Source organism: Myotis myotis, unplaced genomic scaffold, assembly GCF_014108235.1.
Source record: "Myotis myotis isolate mMyoMyo1 unplaced genomic scaffold, mMyoMyo1.p scaffold_m19_p_12, whole genome shotgun sequence".
NCBI lineage: Eukaryota > Metazoa > Chordata > Mammalia > Chiroptera > Vespertilionidae > Myotis > Myotis myotis.
The window spans coordinates 6,366,148-6,381,647 of NW_023416316.1; the positions used below are offsets into that span (position 1 = coordinate 6,366,148).

Sequence of the window (15,500 nt, forward strand, 5' to 3'; positions counted from 1 at the left end):
GTGAGAGAACTTCTGTCCTCTAGGGAGGTGCTAATCTGGCGTTTGCCTGAGGCTATCCGGCAAATGCCTGTGTGCAGGGCTTGGGCGGGGCGGGTCGAACAGGATCAACAGGGTGGGCCAAAGAGAGCAGTTATGGCGGCTCTCAGTCCTGTCCCCAGGGGCTCTGCCTCTCTGAGTCCCAGCACCCGCTGCAAAGCTCAGAGAGAAAGCTGCACTCGCTCTGACCGAAGCCAGACAGTCCCGCTTCTCCCGTTTGAGTCTGGGACCCTAAAGACTCGCCCGGATCTGGAGCTCAGAGTCTGCGACTCCCTCCCGATTGAAAACGCCAACCGCGCCCTCCGCCGCCAGCCTGCTCCGCGCACTCCGCACCTCAGAATTTGACTTCAGCACTGCGCCTCCTCTGAGTGTCCGTATGCGTTTCTCTTTCCTCCTAGTTGTAGGACTTCCACTCAGCCAGCGTTCCTGTGGTTCTGGGTGATGTCCCTTCCGTTTTTTGGTTTCACTTTTGAAGTAGTTGTTCAAAGCAGCAAACTCCGGCGTTAACCTATGCCGCCATCTTGGTTCTCTCACAAAATAGAGTATTTTTTGAGGTTTATCTATGTAGTAACATGTATCAGTACGTCATTCCTCTTAATTACAGATTAATATTCCATTGTACAGATTTACCATATTTTGTTTATCTAGTCATCTGTTGATGAATGTTTGAATTATTTTCCCTTTTTGGCTGCTATGAATAATACTACTGTGAACATTTGTGTACACAGTTTTATGTGGACATATACTTTTAGTTCTCATGAGTATATATACCTAGGGGAAAAATTGCTGGGTTATATGGTACTCTATATTTAACATTTGAAGAACTTCTAGACTGTTTTTCAAAGAGACTACATCACCAGCAGTGAATGAGGGTTCCATTTTCTTCACATCTTCACCAATAATTGTTTTTGTCTGTCTTTTGTATGATAACCATCGAAGGGGGTGTGAAGTGGTATCTTGTGGTTTTTATTAAATTTTATTAAAATTTTTAGGGTGACATTGGTTAATAGGGTCATATAGGTTTCAAGTGTCAATTTCTATGATACATGATCTGTATATTGCACTGTGTGACCACTACCCAGAGTCAAACCATCTTCCATCACCATATATTTGGTCCTTTACCCTTTACTACCTCCCATGCCCTTCCCTCTGATAATCACCATACTGTTGTCTGCCTGTGTCTATGAGTTTCAGTTTTATGTCCACACATGAGTTTTGATTTGCATTTCCCTAATGACTAATGATGTTGAGCATCTTCTCATGTCTCAGATTTGTGTACCATGTGCCTGACGTGTTTCATCTTGCTATTTTATATCAGTGCTTTTTGCAGTACTGCTTTTTTAAAAACTAGGTATTTTGTGAAGGGCGCTCTTTCAGTTTAAACAAGCTTAATTATTTCTACAAAAATATGTGTCTGTGGTGAATAAGTATATATATCCTCTGATTGTTTTGGGGTTTTTGTTTGAGAGGAGTGTGGCCAGTGGCAGTGCAGGTCTATAATTTACTGAGAGATTAGTACTTTGGCTCTTTCTTTTCACTTTTAAAGAAAATTCATTTTATATATACTCACTGTATATATAAAACTATTGAAAAATATTTTGGTGAAGATATAAATGAAAAGTTGCCTATGATATGTAGTTAAACATAAAAACAACATATTTTAAATAATATTTTTTTGTCAAAAATTCTGTATTAAATACTAGTAAATGTGATGAGTCCTGTTTGCTCTTAATGCCCATTTGGTCTCTTCCTTCTGGGGGGGGGGGGGTGCTGATTTTCTCAGTGTCTGGTGCACTTGAGTTGTGTATTTTCTGTGCTTGTTTATATAAATGTTTATAAGTGTTTTGTTCAGTATTAGTCCTTGATTGGAAAGCAATGGGAAAGGCCTCTGTTTATGAGTTCCACAGGTCCGTGACCGAGTTCCCCATGATGGGGGTTGGAGGCGCGGGTGGCATGCTCCACACTGCTCTCCAATTCTGGTCCAAAGCTCTTTGCGCATATAAATTAAACACCGTTCTACTTTCAAATATTGACTAAGTTTTGGGCATTTCTTTTGAAATAGAGAAGATTTCTTTGGGAATAATTAAAAGAAGGGTGTTTTGGTTTTTTTTGTTTTTTACATTTGTGTTGGTCTGAATAAGAATCAGGATCACAGTGCTTATAGAGAACAAGAAATACATTGGCAGAGGTTCTGGACCAGCGTTTGCACTTGGGGAAATGGGGTGAAGTGGGAATCCAGCTGGAATAGCGTCAGCTTTTAACGTTGGCCCTCTTTCCCGGCATTCCTTGCATTGTTTGAGCTTATCTTTTGGCTTGCTTTCCTATTTGTTTTCTCTTTCTTTCTTGAGTTCACAAACTGGTGATGAAACTTGTTATTGCAGTGTAATGTACTTGTAGGAAAGTATACCTAAGGGTATTTTTTTTTCAGACTGAATACATCCATGTGGCTGGTAATTGGATAAAGAAATAAAACATATAGCACCTTGGCAACCCCTCATGATCCCTCTCACCTAGACTTTTTATCTCTTTATGTACAGAGTGAGAAAGTGTATTTCAGTGCATGAAAGGCCTGAGAGTTTCTATATAATGTCTTATGGGTATAATAAATTCTCGTTTTACTCTCAAAGATACGTATTTTCACCTTACATTAAGCCTTTCATCCAAGTTGTCAGAGACTTTTCAATTTCCCAGCTGTGACTGTCTTAATGGAGCTTTTTTTTTCTTCCTGCAAATACCTTCTGATAATATGTGCATGATAAATAAACTTCTTTCCACTTACTGTGTAAGGAATCATAGTCCAGAGAGTGAGAAATGGGTAGAATGAATGGTGTTGTGCTTAAAATAGCTGTTGCATGTAGTTACAGTAGTAATGAAGTGTTAGAAATAGCTTTGAATACTGTCAGAAAAATGATCAAAGCCCAAGTGCTTGCAGGGTTCTGGTTGCCATGGTGACGAAGCAGCATGGAATACTTGGTGGGATTATATAAGGCAGCATCTTGAGACATATTTGAGATACACAGCTGTGCCTACCACTGATACCCCTGACTTTGGTGCTTTGAAACAGCAGAGGCCTCCAAGTCGCTAATTATTTGATTCCAAAGGAGCAAATACACAAAGCCAAAGTAAGCGTTGGAGCCCATGAGTGTATATATTTACAGAGACGTACACCAACGTGAAGTGTAATGGTCTTAAATAAAAATCATGGCAGAAATTATTTGTATTAAATATGCTCCCAATATTTTACATTAAAGAAGAAATCATCTACAATGTGTCCTTTAAAAGCTTATTTTCCGGAAGCCCTGGCTCCTGAATAGGAAAGATAACTGAGAAATTACCAGTTTGCTCCATTGTCTCCCTCTCCTTCCTCTCTCTTTCCTCTTTTTCTTCCCCTCCCTCTACCTTCTCCTTCAAAACATTAATACTTTCCCAGAGGCAAGTTGCACAAGCTGGTAATAGTAAGGTATGTTATTCAGAAATCATACCCTAAACTATTGTACAAGTTTGTACTGTGTGCCTTCATTTTATACTAGAGGCCTGGTGCACAAAAATTTGTGCACTCGGGGGGAAGGGGGGGTCCCTCAGCCAGGCCTGTGCCCTCTCGCAGTCTGGGACCCCTCGGGAGATAACGCCCTGCTGGCTTAGGCCTGCTCCCGGTTGGCAGAGGGCAGGCCCAATCCCTAGGTGCAGCCCCTGGTCGGGCTCAGAGCAGGGCCGATTGTGGGGTTGGGGCACCACCCCCTGTCACACTCAAGGCAGGGTCGATGGGGAGGTTGTGGCGCGACCCCCTGTCACGCACAGAGCAGGGCCAATCCGGGTGTTGGGGCACCGTCCCCTGTCACGCACAGAGCAGGGCCCATCAGGGGGTTGAGGAGCTCCCCCCTGTCACTCACAGAGTAGGTCCGATAGGGGAGTTGGGGCACCGTCCCCTGTCACACACAGAGCAGGGCGGATCAGTGGGTTGGGGTGCCGCCCTCTATCACCCACAGAGCAGGGCCAGTCAGGGGATTGGGGCGCCACCACTGTCACACTCAGGGCAGGGCTGATGGGGAGGTTATGGCTCTACCCCATCACACACAGAGCAGGGCCCATGGGGGGGCGGGGGGAGGTTGGGGCACCGCCCTCTATCACCCACAGAGCAGGGCCGATCAGGGGGTTGGGGCGCCGCCACTCTCACACTCAGGGCAGGGCCGATGGGGAGGTTATGGCTCTACCCCGTCACACACAGAGCAGGGCCCGGGGGGTGGAGTGGAGGGTTGTGGCCCCGCCCCCTGTCACACACAGAGCAGGGCCGATCAGGGTGTTTGGGCGCTGCCCCCTGTCATGCTGATCCCGGTGCCGGGAGGCCTCGCAGCTCCGCTGATCCCGGTGCTGGGAGGCATATTACCCTTTTACTATATAGGGTAGAGGCCTGGTGCACAGGTGGGGGCCAGCTCGTTTGCCCTGAAGGGTGTCCTGGACCAGGGTGGGGGTCCCCACTGGGGTGCCTGGCCAGCCTGGATGAGGGGATGATGGCTGTTTGCAGCTGGTCACACACCCTTCAGGGTGGGGGTCCCCACTGGGGTGCCTGGCAAGTCTGGGTGAGAGGCTGAGGGCTGTTTTCAGGCTGGGGGTGACTGAACTCCCAAAGGCTCCTTTTTTCCTTTTTTTTTTTTTTTTTTATTCTGGGCCAGCTTTAGTTTGAGGCTTGGCTCCAGCTCTTAGGCCTCCGCTCCTGAAAGTAGGTTTCTGGCCTTTGCATACAATGTTGCGAATCTGCTGGCTGAAGTCCGGAGGTATTTGTTAAAATGTTTCAAACTGCAGGCTCAGAGGCCTGTAGCGGCAGGCGGGGAACGTTGGTTTCCTCCGTCACTGAGGCAACCAAGCCTCATGTTAGTTTCAAGCTGCCTGGCTGCCGGCCGCCATCTTGGCTGACAGTTAATTTGCATATCTCGCTGATTAGCCAATGAAAAAGGTAGCGGTCGTATGCCAATTACCATGTTTCTCTTTTATTAGTGTAGATGACTTCCCACTCAAAAGAATTGCCCTTGACTTTGAGGCAGACTGCCACCAGAGTGATCTAGAGAAGAAGCATTGACTAATAAAATTTTAATGTGAGCCACAAATGGGACTTAAATTTTTCTAGCAGCCAGATTTTTTAAATGTAAAAAGACAAAAGTAAAATTAATTTTAAATATATTTTATTTGATCCATTATGTCAAAAATGTTTTATTTCAATATGTAATCAATATAGGAAAATTGAGATCTTTTACATTCTTTTTTCCCCCATACTAAGTCTTTGAAGTACGCCGAGTGTTTTATACTTACATACATTTCCGTTCAGATTAGCCACATTTCAAGCGCTCTGTAGCCACATGTGGCTATTGGCTCAGCGAAGTCGCTCCCACTTTCAGCTTCTGTTCTCAGAATGGTCCAGTGTGCTGTGCAGTGGATTCAGATCGGCTATTTTGGGGTTCTCTTCTTCCCAGGTCCATCAGATGTCTCATTTGTTTCTCTTGTCTCTTCCTGTACAGATGCCGATAGCCTGCAGGTCTTGGCTGTCGCTGATTTGTCCCCACCCACCTGTACTTTGGGATTTGAGGGGCACCTTATCACTTGGCTGTCATAACAAAATACCACAAACTGAGTGGCTTAAACAACAGAAATGTATTGTCTCTGTTCTGGAGGCTAGAAGTTCAAGATCAAGGTGTCAGCAGGGTTGGTTCTTGCTGAGGCCTCTCTCCTTGGCTGGTAGATGGCCATTTTCTTGCTGTGTTCTCTTGTGGCAGTCCCTCTTTGCATGGGCACCCCTGGTGTCCCTCTGTGCGTCCGAATCTCCTTCTTATAAGAACACGAGTCAATTGTATTAGGGCCCACCCTAAAGACCTCATGCTAACTTACCTCTTTACGGCCCGTCTCCAGGCACACACATATTCTGAGGTACTGGGTAGGCATCAATGATTTTGGCTGGTTCAATTTAGTAAAGAGGGATGAATTGTAAAAACTTGGGAGAAAGTTCCTAAGTTTTGACATCTCAACATTACATTTAAAAATCTCTGAGAGTCAGGTTTAATCACCTGTACTACACTTCTTCCTGCCATAATTTCCCAACTTTTGTTGAGAGTTGAGAATTTTTAAAAAAGGAGATCATTGTCATACTTTCAATTTCCTCTAAAGTCTTGGGAAAAGAATAAGAGCAGCCAATTTATGACACAGGTGCCTTGGCAAGATGTGAAATATAAGGTCATTTAGCTTACAGAATAATTCACAGAGCTGCATTTCATTTAATTCTATGGACCATTAATTTCCCATCTCTACTGACAGTAATAAAGACCAAATGATATATTCAGAGTTTAAAACCAGAGTCATTCTCGGAATAGTAGAGGAATTTGTCTAAAACTCTTCATAAAATACCTTAATTTAGACTCTAATCATATTACAGTGGTTTTCTATATTAGCTTTCATGATATGTCTCATTAGAAAAAGGGTGATCATAGGACTTATCCTTTTAGGAAGTTAAAAAAATTTAAACCCTATTTCAAAAAAGAAATTGCTACCTTTATAGCAAGTCTTCAGACTGGAGTGGTAGATGTTCTAAATTCTATTGAGGAAAATAGTATAGAATTTAGCCAAGAAATCATAAAATATTTGTATATTATGACTTACTGTCAGAAACCTTGTTCTAGCTTTTTAGATCATTTTTTATGTACTTTTAGCTCTCATACAAAATTCCCTTCTTATAAAACTCAGTCATTAACTATCTGAAGTTCTGTAGTCTGAAAAAAACACTGAGTTCTGATTCTGTTTTCTCTTAATAAGATATAACTGAGGTTTATTAAATTTGTCAGTTTTAGAAACTTAAAGGAATTTGCAGGCAAATGCTTAACTTGAAAATTTGCCTAAAGACTTGACACGATATCTTTAAAGCACCCAGGGGTTGTCAGGTCTCATGAAGGTGATGTGGTTGCCTAATGCTTTTATATAATAGTACAGTCTTCCTGGCAGCAGCTAGTTGATAAGAGTCTTAAAGATTCTAGCAGCAACTTCCATTTTTAAATATATGATTAGCTCTTCCTAATTCAGCTTCTTACTAGAGATCCCTGAAGACAGGAAAAAGAGGAAAACTTGCAATAAATGTGGAAACTAGTATCTATCGTTAACCGATTTCTGTAATCTGAAATGAGTTTTTACTTACCATAAGGATAATGGAAATGGATTAAGAAATGCAATTATGCCAAAACCGGTTTGGCTCAGTGGATAGAGCGTCGGCCTGCGGACTGAAAGGTCCCAGGTTCGATTCCGGTCAAGGGCATGTACCTGGGTTTCGGGCACATCCCCAGTGGGAAATGTGCAGGAGGCAGCTGATCGATGTTTCTCTCTCATTGATGTTTCTAACTCTCTATCTCTCTCTCTTCCTCTCTGTGAAAAATCAATAAAATATAAAAAAATAAAATAAAAAAAAGAAATGCAATTACTAGCTTATTCTCCTGTGTGTGCCTGAAATTTTGGGAAAACCTTTTGCTTTTTTACTCATTTTTTTTTAACATCCGATACAGAAATGGGAATCTTCTGTTAACTCATCAATTCCACTTATAGAAATTACCTTTTACTAATCTTATATAATAAAAGCCTACTATGCAAATCGACCGAACGGAGGAACGACCAGCGGAATGACTGGTCGCACTGACTACCAGGGGGCAGATGCTCAACGCAGGAGCTGCCCCCAGCCCACAGGCCCCAGGCCAGCCAAGATGGGTGCCAGCAGGGGCCCCCTGATTACCCCGCCAGTCACCCTGTAGAGGGAGGCGACTGACGGCGGTGGCAGGGGGCAGGGCCAGTGAGCGGGTGAAGCCAGGCTGGCCAAGGCAGGTGCCAGCGGGGACCCCCTGATTGCCCCACCGGTTGCCCCACAGATTGGCCCTGATTGCTGGCCAGGCCTAGGGACCCTACCCGTGCATGAATTTTGTGCACCAGGCCTCTAGTGTCACATAACTATTCAAGTTTGTTAAGTATGAAGATGTTTATTGCATCTTTATAACAGGGAAAAGCTGGAAGCAATATAAATGTCCATCAGGAGAGATTAGTTAAAGTGGTTCATTATGTACTACATTGTACATAGTAAATATTGATATAATTCTGTATTCATTAAAGAAACATGACATATTAGTAAATAAAAAAGGCATGTTATATTATAAAAAAGGCATGTTATAAAACTTTATAGTTGGATCCCATTTATTTAAAATAATAGAAAAACACATATATATTAAATGTACATATAAAGTACATTTGTAATGGGGACGAGAATTGAGAGGAGAAGCAATAGGATATTTTTTACTTCTTGTTTTATATGTTGTATAGTACCTTTTTTTCTTTTAAACACACACACACACATATATATGTATGTGTATATATATATATATATATATATATATATATATATATAAAATGTATTTTTATTGATTTCAGAGAGGAAGGGAGAGGGAGAGAGAGATGGAAACATCAATGATGAGAGAGAATCATTGATCGGCTACCTCCTTTTACTGCTCTTTGGATCCTTACAACCGGTCTCAGATGAACAGACTCAAGCTAGTCTGTTGGATGATGAGAAACACGTGGCCTACCACCCTGGCCACCAGCCAGGCAACTGCTAGATATTTTATTGATTTCCGAGAGGGAGGGAGAGAGATAGAAACATCCATGATGAGAGAGAATCATGGATTGGCTGCCTCCTGCAAGTCCACCACTGGGGATCAAGCCCACAACCCAGGCATGTGCCCTTGACCGGAATTGAACCTGGGACCTTTCAGTTCGCAGGCCGACGCTCTATCTACTTACTGCGCCAAACCGGCTAGGGCCAAAATAATATTTTTTTAAAAATCATTCAGATATAATTTGTTTTTGGTTATATTGAAGAGTTAAATTTGAAAGCCAACACTTTATATCTTTACAAAGACTGTGTTATTGTATGGATGAATTGCTTTAACAAGATATTAAAAGCACTAAACATAAAGACTAAGAGTGACATGTTTGATAACTACTTATATCAGTAAAAATGAGAAGACAAGTCACAGACTGGGATAAGAAGTGTATCACACTGTAATCAGTGAATGTTTGTTGTTCCTTATAAAACAAATTACTTTGGCAGTATAGCTCTCACGAGATTTAGTTTACTTTATTATGAATACCTTGAGCTTATCAGAATTCCACAAGACAGCAAACTCCTTAGACTCTTTTCCTTGATCTATTTCGCCCCACTAAAAGAATATGTTTGAGGCCACTCTCCTATGTTTATTCACAGGCTTTCGTTTTTGCCCTGGGGCTGCGACACAGTCTTAAACTAGCATTTCTCAAATTGTCTTTTTATACTCCTGCGTTAGAAAGTGTTGAGTATTTCCGGTTCTGGAATGTGTGGCTTTTCTCTTTTCCTTCCCATCCGTGTTGGCCGCTGGTTCTTTTCTGAGTTCATCTCTCGTATTTTGTTAAGTACAACTAAGAGCATCCAGGGCTAGTAGCATACCATCTCTTGGCTTTTTCCTATAAATCCACAAGTTCATTAGTCACGTTATCTGCTTTCCAAGTTATTGCCAGAAATACAGTTCTGCCGCTGTGTTATATGTCATCATTTTTCCAGTCTCCAGTAACAGTTACTTGTGGCTCATTCCCAATGCCAGTCTCACATATGTGATGTTTTTGGTATGGCAGTAACCCACTCCTGGTTCCAGTTTCTCTATTGACTTTTCCTAAGTAAGGCCGCCGTAACTACTCCAAAACTGTAGTGCCTTACTGCAATAGAGGTTTATTTCTAGCTCCCATGTTGGCCACAAGTTGTATGAAATGTGTCTTGCTCTCTGTTCCAGGCAGAGGAGCAGCCCTTTCTTGGTCTTTGGTCAGAGGGAAAGGTGAAAATGCTGACCCATGGAATAGCTCTTAAATCTTCACGGATAGCGTGATTTGGCTCAGTGGATAGATCGTCGGCCTGCGGACTGAAAGGTCCCGGTTTCAATTTCGGTCAAGGGCATGTACCTTGGGTGTGGGCACATCCCCAGTGGGGGGTGTGCAAGAGGCAGCTGATCGATGTTTCTCTCTCATTGATGTTTCTAACTCTCTATTCCTCTCTCTTCCTCTCTGTAAAAAATATATTTTTAAAAAATCTTCTCAGATATGGTGTAGATAATTTACAATTATATTTCATTGCCCAAAGCAAGTTATATGGCAGTTCCAGTGTCTGCATAGTAGAGTATTTGTCTAAGGGAGGAACAATCAGGCCTAAAGACAGGGAGCGATCGTTTTACCTATAGGGAAGGGGTAGAATAGTTGAGAACAATACTACCTGCGCTTTCACTTCTAGAATCCCTAAAGCAGTGTTTTTGAAGGGCTGAATTCTTAGGTGGAGATAAACATTTGGAAGTTATCATTGTGTAAGTGAGTAAAATAAGATCACCCAGGAGAGGGAAGAGAGCAGTAGATACCTCATGGCGCACTAAGAATTAGCTGTCAGAAGCAGGGGAGAGAATAGGAAATAACGAGCTCTGGACCTTGTTATAGAGCATTTCTCCAAAAATTATAACATTTTAAAAAAAGTAAAGCCTGAATGTAAACGCTGTTAAAACTGTCCAGTTTGTCATCACAAGACTTAGTTTCCAAATAGCATGTATTTAAAATTAAAATGTGTGTATTTGTTCTTACAGAGATTTGCCACAATATGGGCAGAAGCAGTGGCAATCCTATTTTGGAAGAACTTTTGATGTTTACACCAAACTCTGGAAGTTCCAGCAGCAGCACCGGTAAAGGAATTTTATAGTTAAAGGAGAGTGAAACTCCATTTTATATTAATCACAGTTTTGACCTTTACTACCTTCTGCTTTTTATCTGGGTACATCTTAATATATTTTATCTTCATGACCCAAATGAAAAAATATCGATTTTTTAATGTTTATTTAAGATTTTAAAATGTAAGTTCTTAGGGTTTTTAAAGAAAATATTACATGGGAAATGGTTCAGATGAATTCTACCCTAGCATAGCTTGGCTGATTCATGATTTCATTCTTAAATAGGTATTGTTTATTGGCCAAAACTATTTGAGGGTGTTGCTTCTAATTTTCATGAACATAGCTCAAAGAAGTTCTATTTATGTTTCAAATTAAATGGACATTTAATAAATGCTTTTTGAATGTAATTGAATCATTATGTTTCAATCTCATGAAAAATTCATAAATCTGAATTCATGAATTTAAAATTTCATGCTGGATTGGGTATCATTTTATCCTATTAAGTTTACAGATTTGGTTATTTTTGAAATTTATAGTCTCTTATTTCTATTTTCTTATTTCCTATATAAAACAGACAAGTCTTGGATAATCGGTATGGCTTGAAGCGGTGGCAAATAGGGGAAATTGCTTCTAAGATTGGGCAGCTATACTACCATTATTAGTAAGTGAATTGTATATGGAAAAATCAAGCATTGACCTGATTTAAACACAGCATGCGGAAGTATGCATGGTATATTATTTGGTTGGAGGGAAAACTAAGGAGTTACAAATGAAAATCTTAGTAATTCAGATGATATTGGTCAAGACTACATTGTGAAATGACCTTCCATAATCAAAGTAACATTATTTGCTTCAATGGCTCACCTTCCAAACAGTTCATTTGGTCAGACTCATCTATAACTTAAAGGAGGAAGAGCTTGGTTTTAGGTATATGAATTTATAGTTTATAATGGCTTCACTTAAGTCTTGATACTATGCAGAGACATATCAAAACTTGCATGTTTGAATAAGTGGTTTTCAGGAGGATATTTTAAAGTTCATACCTGTAGGATATGTCTAAAAGTTTACATGATACTTCTGATTATATCCTTAGAGCAGCATCCACAGGGGCTGGCAAAAGTAGGTCTACAGTTGTACTTACTGAAAATAATACAATAATTAATAAATAATAATGCCAGAATAAAATCTGTGTTCCGTGTACTCACAACTATAAACCTACTTTTGTCCACCCCTATATGTAGTTCCACCCATGAGTCAGGGACAGAAGAGAACTTTTAGGACTCTAAATCTTATTATCACGAAGTAATACCAGGTATGCCATAAAAAGACTTGGCCCATTTGTAACTTACTAGGCCAGAAAAATTCCTTCCTCTTCCTGTCTTTTGGCATGGCACCCATAATTCCCACCATTAAAATCACTCTCTTGGGTAGAGTATTTTCTTAAGAAGTCATTTGTAAAACTAGACATGTGGTGTGTTTTGTATATTTTAATTATTTTTTTTAATTTTTTAAGTACAGTTTTCCTTCAGTATTGTATTGGTTTTAGGTATGCAGCATAGTGATTAGACAATCGTATACTTTACAGAGTGTTCCCCTGATATTTCCAGTACCCACTTGGCACCAGACATAGTTGCTACAATATTATTGACTATATTCCCTACGCTGTATTTTACATCCCGTGACTATTCTGTAACTACTAGTCCCTTCATTTCTTTCACCCAGTTCTCTAAACAAAGAGCCTAATTCATCAGCATCCTTTGACGATTAATATGGATTAATCCATTTCTGAAGTCCATGAGAAAAAAATGAAAGAAATTAGTCAAAGGATAAGTGACTATGAATGGATTTGAGGGAGGTCATGAAAGTTCTGGTCCTGGGGGGAAATGCTGTCTGGAGAGTCCCTGAGAAGAATGAGAAGAATGTGTACTTTGGGTTGCCATCCAAAAGGATTGGGAGCAGTGGGGAGGCATTTTAAAAAAATTATCATTATTATTATTTTTACACATTTTAAGGGTGATATGAATATTGCTTTGCTGATTCAAATTTAGGTCAGTCATTCCCATCCTCATGTACAGGAAATGAAGGAATAATGGAACAAGTATTGATCATAACGAAGAATTTGAGACACTGTCAAATTTAAAGATTTTTTTCTCTCATAGCTTACGCACATCTGAGACCAGCTATCTGAATGAGGCTTTCTCCTTCTATTCTGCAATCAGACAGAGATCATATTATTCTCAAGTCAATAAAGAAGACAGGTATGCACCTACTATATTTTAAAACACTTAATTTTTAGTTTGTGGGCAAATTATGCAGAAATGCACACATTTGTTTTTAACTTTTCTTCACTTCATGGGTTTTATGGAATGCCTAGTATGTAGCAGGCCTTCTTAAGCATGCAAAGATATGTTACCTAATAGCAATAAATATTACAGATGTTGTAACAGATGTCACAATACCAGCGGAGTCAGAGCACAAAGGAGGGGTGGATTACTTCTTTATGAGAGATTGGGATCACACAAAGTTTCATTGAAAAGAACTCCAGAGTGAGGCTTAGCTGATAATGTCAGGTCTTTTAATTCATATACATTCAAAAGCCTATTGACAGTTGTCATGTAGGACTAACGAAAAAGCACTCAGCTGTTTGAATTTTATTTTATAAACCCACTATTGTCAGGCAGTTGTTAGAAGGAAAAAACTTGGTGTAATTCATTAAATTCCCAACAGTAATCTATTGAGCACTTATACCTCTGGCAGTGTGGTCGGTGCTTGGGTGGGAAAAGAAAAGAAGGTGTACAGGTGTGCTCTTTCCCTTTCAGACAATTACCTTCTCATGGGGTTATAGACATCTTTGGGTCACAAGTAGATGGTGATGCTATTAATTCCAGAGGAGTGTGAACTGTGGGAGAAACCAGGGACCTGGCGCAGAATCTTCATTGCTAGTATTTCAAGAATTGTTAGAAGAGAAAGTTCAGGTCTAGAAGATGGGAATGTTCTCTCTACCTCCGGCAACGGAGCTCACAGCTGTTACAAGTGAAAAGATGATATTCTCTTAGTGCTAGAAGAAAACATAGTTTTGCCCTATCCGGTTTGGCTCAGTGGATAGAGCGTGGGCCTGTGGACTGAAGGGTCCCAGGCTGGATTCTGGCCAAGGGCACATGCCCAGGTTGCAGGCTCCATCCCCAGTGTGGGGCATGCAGGAGGCAGCCAATCAATGATTATCTTTCCTCATTTATGTTTCTATCTCTCTCTCCCTCTCCCTTCCTCTCTGAAATCAATAAAAATATATTTTAAAAGAAAACATAGTTTTGGCATGGCTTTCTAGAGAACACTTTGTGCTTGGCTCTTATGAGCTTTCCAGCTCTACGACGGCATTTTTTGGAAAGCCCCACTCTTGTAAATCCCCTTCATGCCCTTGCAAGTCTTGCTCAGACTCGTACAGAGGAGGTGATTTGATACAAGTGAGGTATGCCGATGCTGAGGTCTCTGTGTTATTGCCTTACTTCTTTCTTCTATCAGAAGTTCCATCGATTATTTTTTCTTCAGATTTTTTTTTACCATTTGCTTTGTGTATATTCAGTATAGATATATTTCCTACATCCCTCACCCCCTTTTTGCATTTATGTTGTACAATTTATCTGAATTCTTGGTGAGATAAATTGTATCTCTAAGAACATGCAAAAGGGCTATGTAATATTTTATCAGCAAAGAACTATTTTAAGCAATAGTAAAATACCTTGTATAATTCACTTTTCTAATTTGCCAAAAGGAAAATTGGCCTTAGGCCCGTTGGCTTAAAACCCAATAGTTTGATTTGTGGAAATCATTTTCCATCCTAAGAGCAGACACCACACATCAATTGTTTCCCTGTGCTGCCTCCTAGAGCAGGGCAGAGAACGGAGGTAGGATTATTTGGAACCAGGATGACTAAATCTCTTGCCATAAACACACTAAATTAGAATCAACGGACAACCCAAAATCTTGACCTTGTTTTCTGGAAGGACAGTTCAGATGGTACGTTGTTTGTTTCTTAGTTCACATAGGGCAGGAGGGCCAGTCAAGGTAGCGATTGGTGATAACTCCTAAAATCAACAGCCAGTAGATTAAAACAAGAAAGTATTCCACAATATCACAGTTGCTTTATAAGGCAAAAGTCTCTTCTCCAAGGGTCAAGTTCTCTCTGCACTCTCTCAATGCCTCAGCAATCTGTCAAAGCCAAGAGGAACGGACGTTCTAGCCCTCACCTCGATGACTGTTGTCATTAAGCATGACAACTCTCAACAATGTCTCTTTCCACGGGCCCATCCTGTTTAGTAAAGGGAGATGTTACCCCATAATCACTTGTCCTAGTTGCTGCAAACCCCAACTGTTGCAAATGGCTGAGGCTGACCCTGGTCAGAGTTAGATATGGAGAAGATAAAGCACGCAGAGGTCCTAACCTCTGTGCACTTTACTGCATTTAGCCACCAGGAAAAACAGTTTCTCTGGCAAGTGCGGAGAGTCGTGTCAATTCGTAAACACATTTCTAAATAACTCCTGGGTCTAAGAGAAAATTTTTAAGTTTTGTTATGGAAAATGTCAAACGTATACGAAAAATATACTGTTTTAAGGTTATTATATGTGCAATGTAGGATGTAGAAAGCAGGACGTGGACGTTGGGAATGTCAGGTCCACTTGATAAGGGATAAGTGTGAAGAGGTGCGGTATTGATCGTAAAAG

General features: G+C 40.7%; 1 protein-coding gene across 4 annotated transcripts in view; it reads left to right on the forward strand.

Moving 5' to 3' along the window:
* SCAI (suppressor of cancer cell invasion) overlaps window positions 1-15,500 on the forward strand; it is a 78,464-nt gene that overhangs the window by 36,183 nt on the left and 26,781 nt on the right. For 3 of the 4 annotated variants that reach the window (XR_004971152.1, XM_036329677.1, XM_036329680.1), the window contains exons 4-6: window positions 10,701-10,796; window positions 11,356-11,442; window positions 12,941-13,039. Coding sequence is in view for 3 of the 4 variants with exons in the window: in XM_036329677.1 (XP_036185570.1) it covers window positions 10,701-10,796; window positions 11,356-11,442; window positions 12,941-13,039 (282 nt within the window). In the remaining variant the exon portion in view is untranslated. The remainder of the gene's footprint in view (window positions 1-10,700; window positions 10,797-11,355; window positions 11,443-12,940; window positions 13,040-15,500) is intronic. The other variant, XM_036329679.1, reaches the window with a different exon arrangement.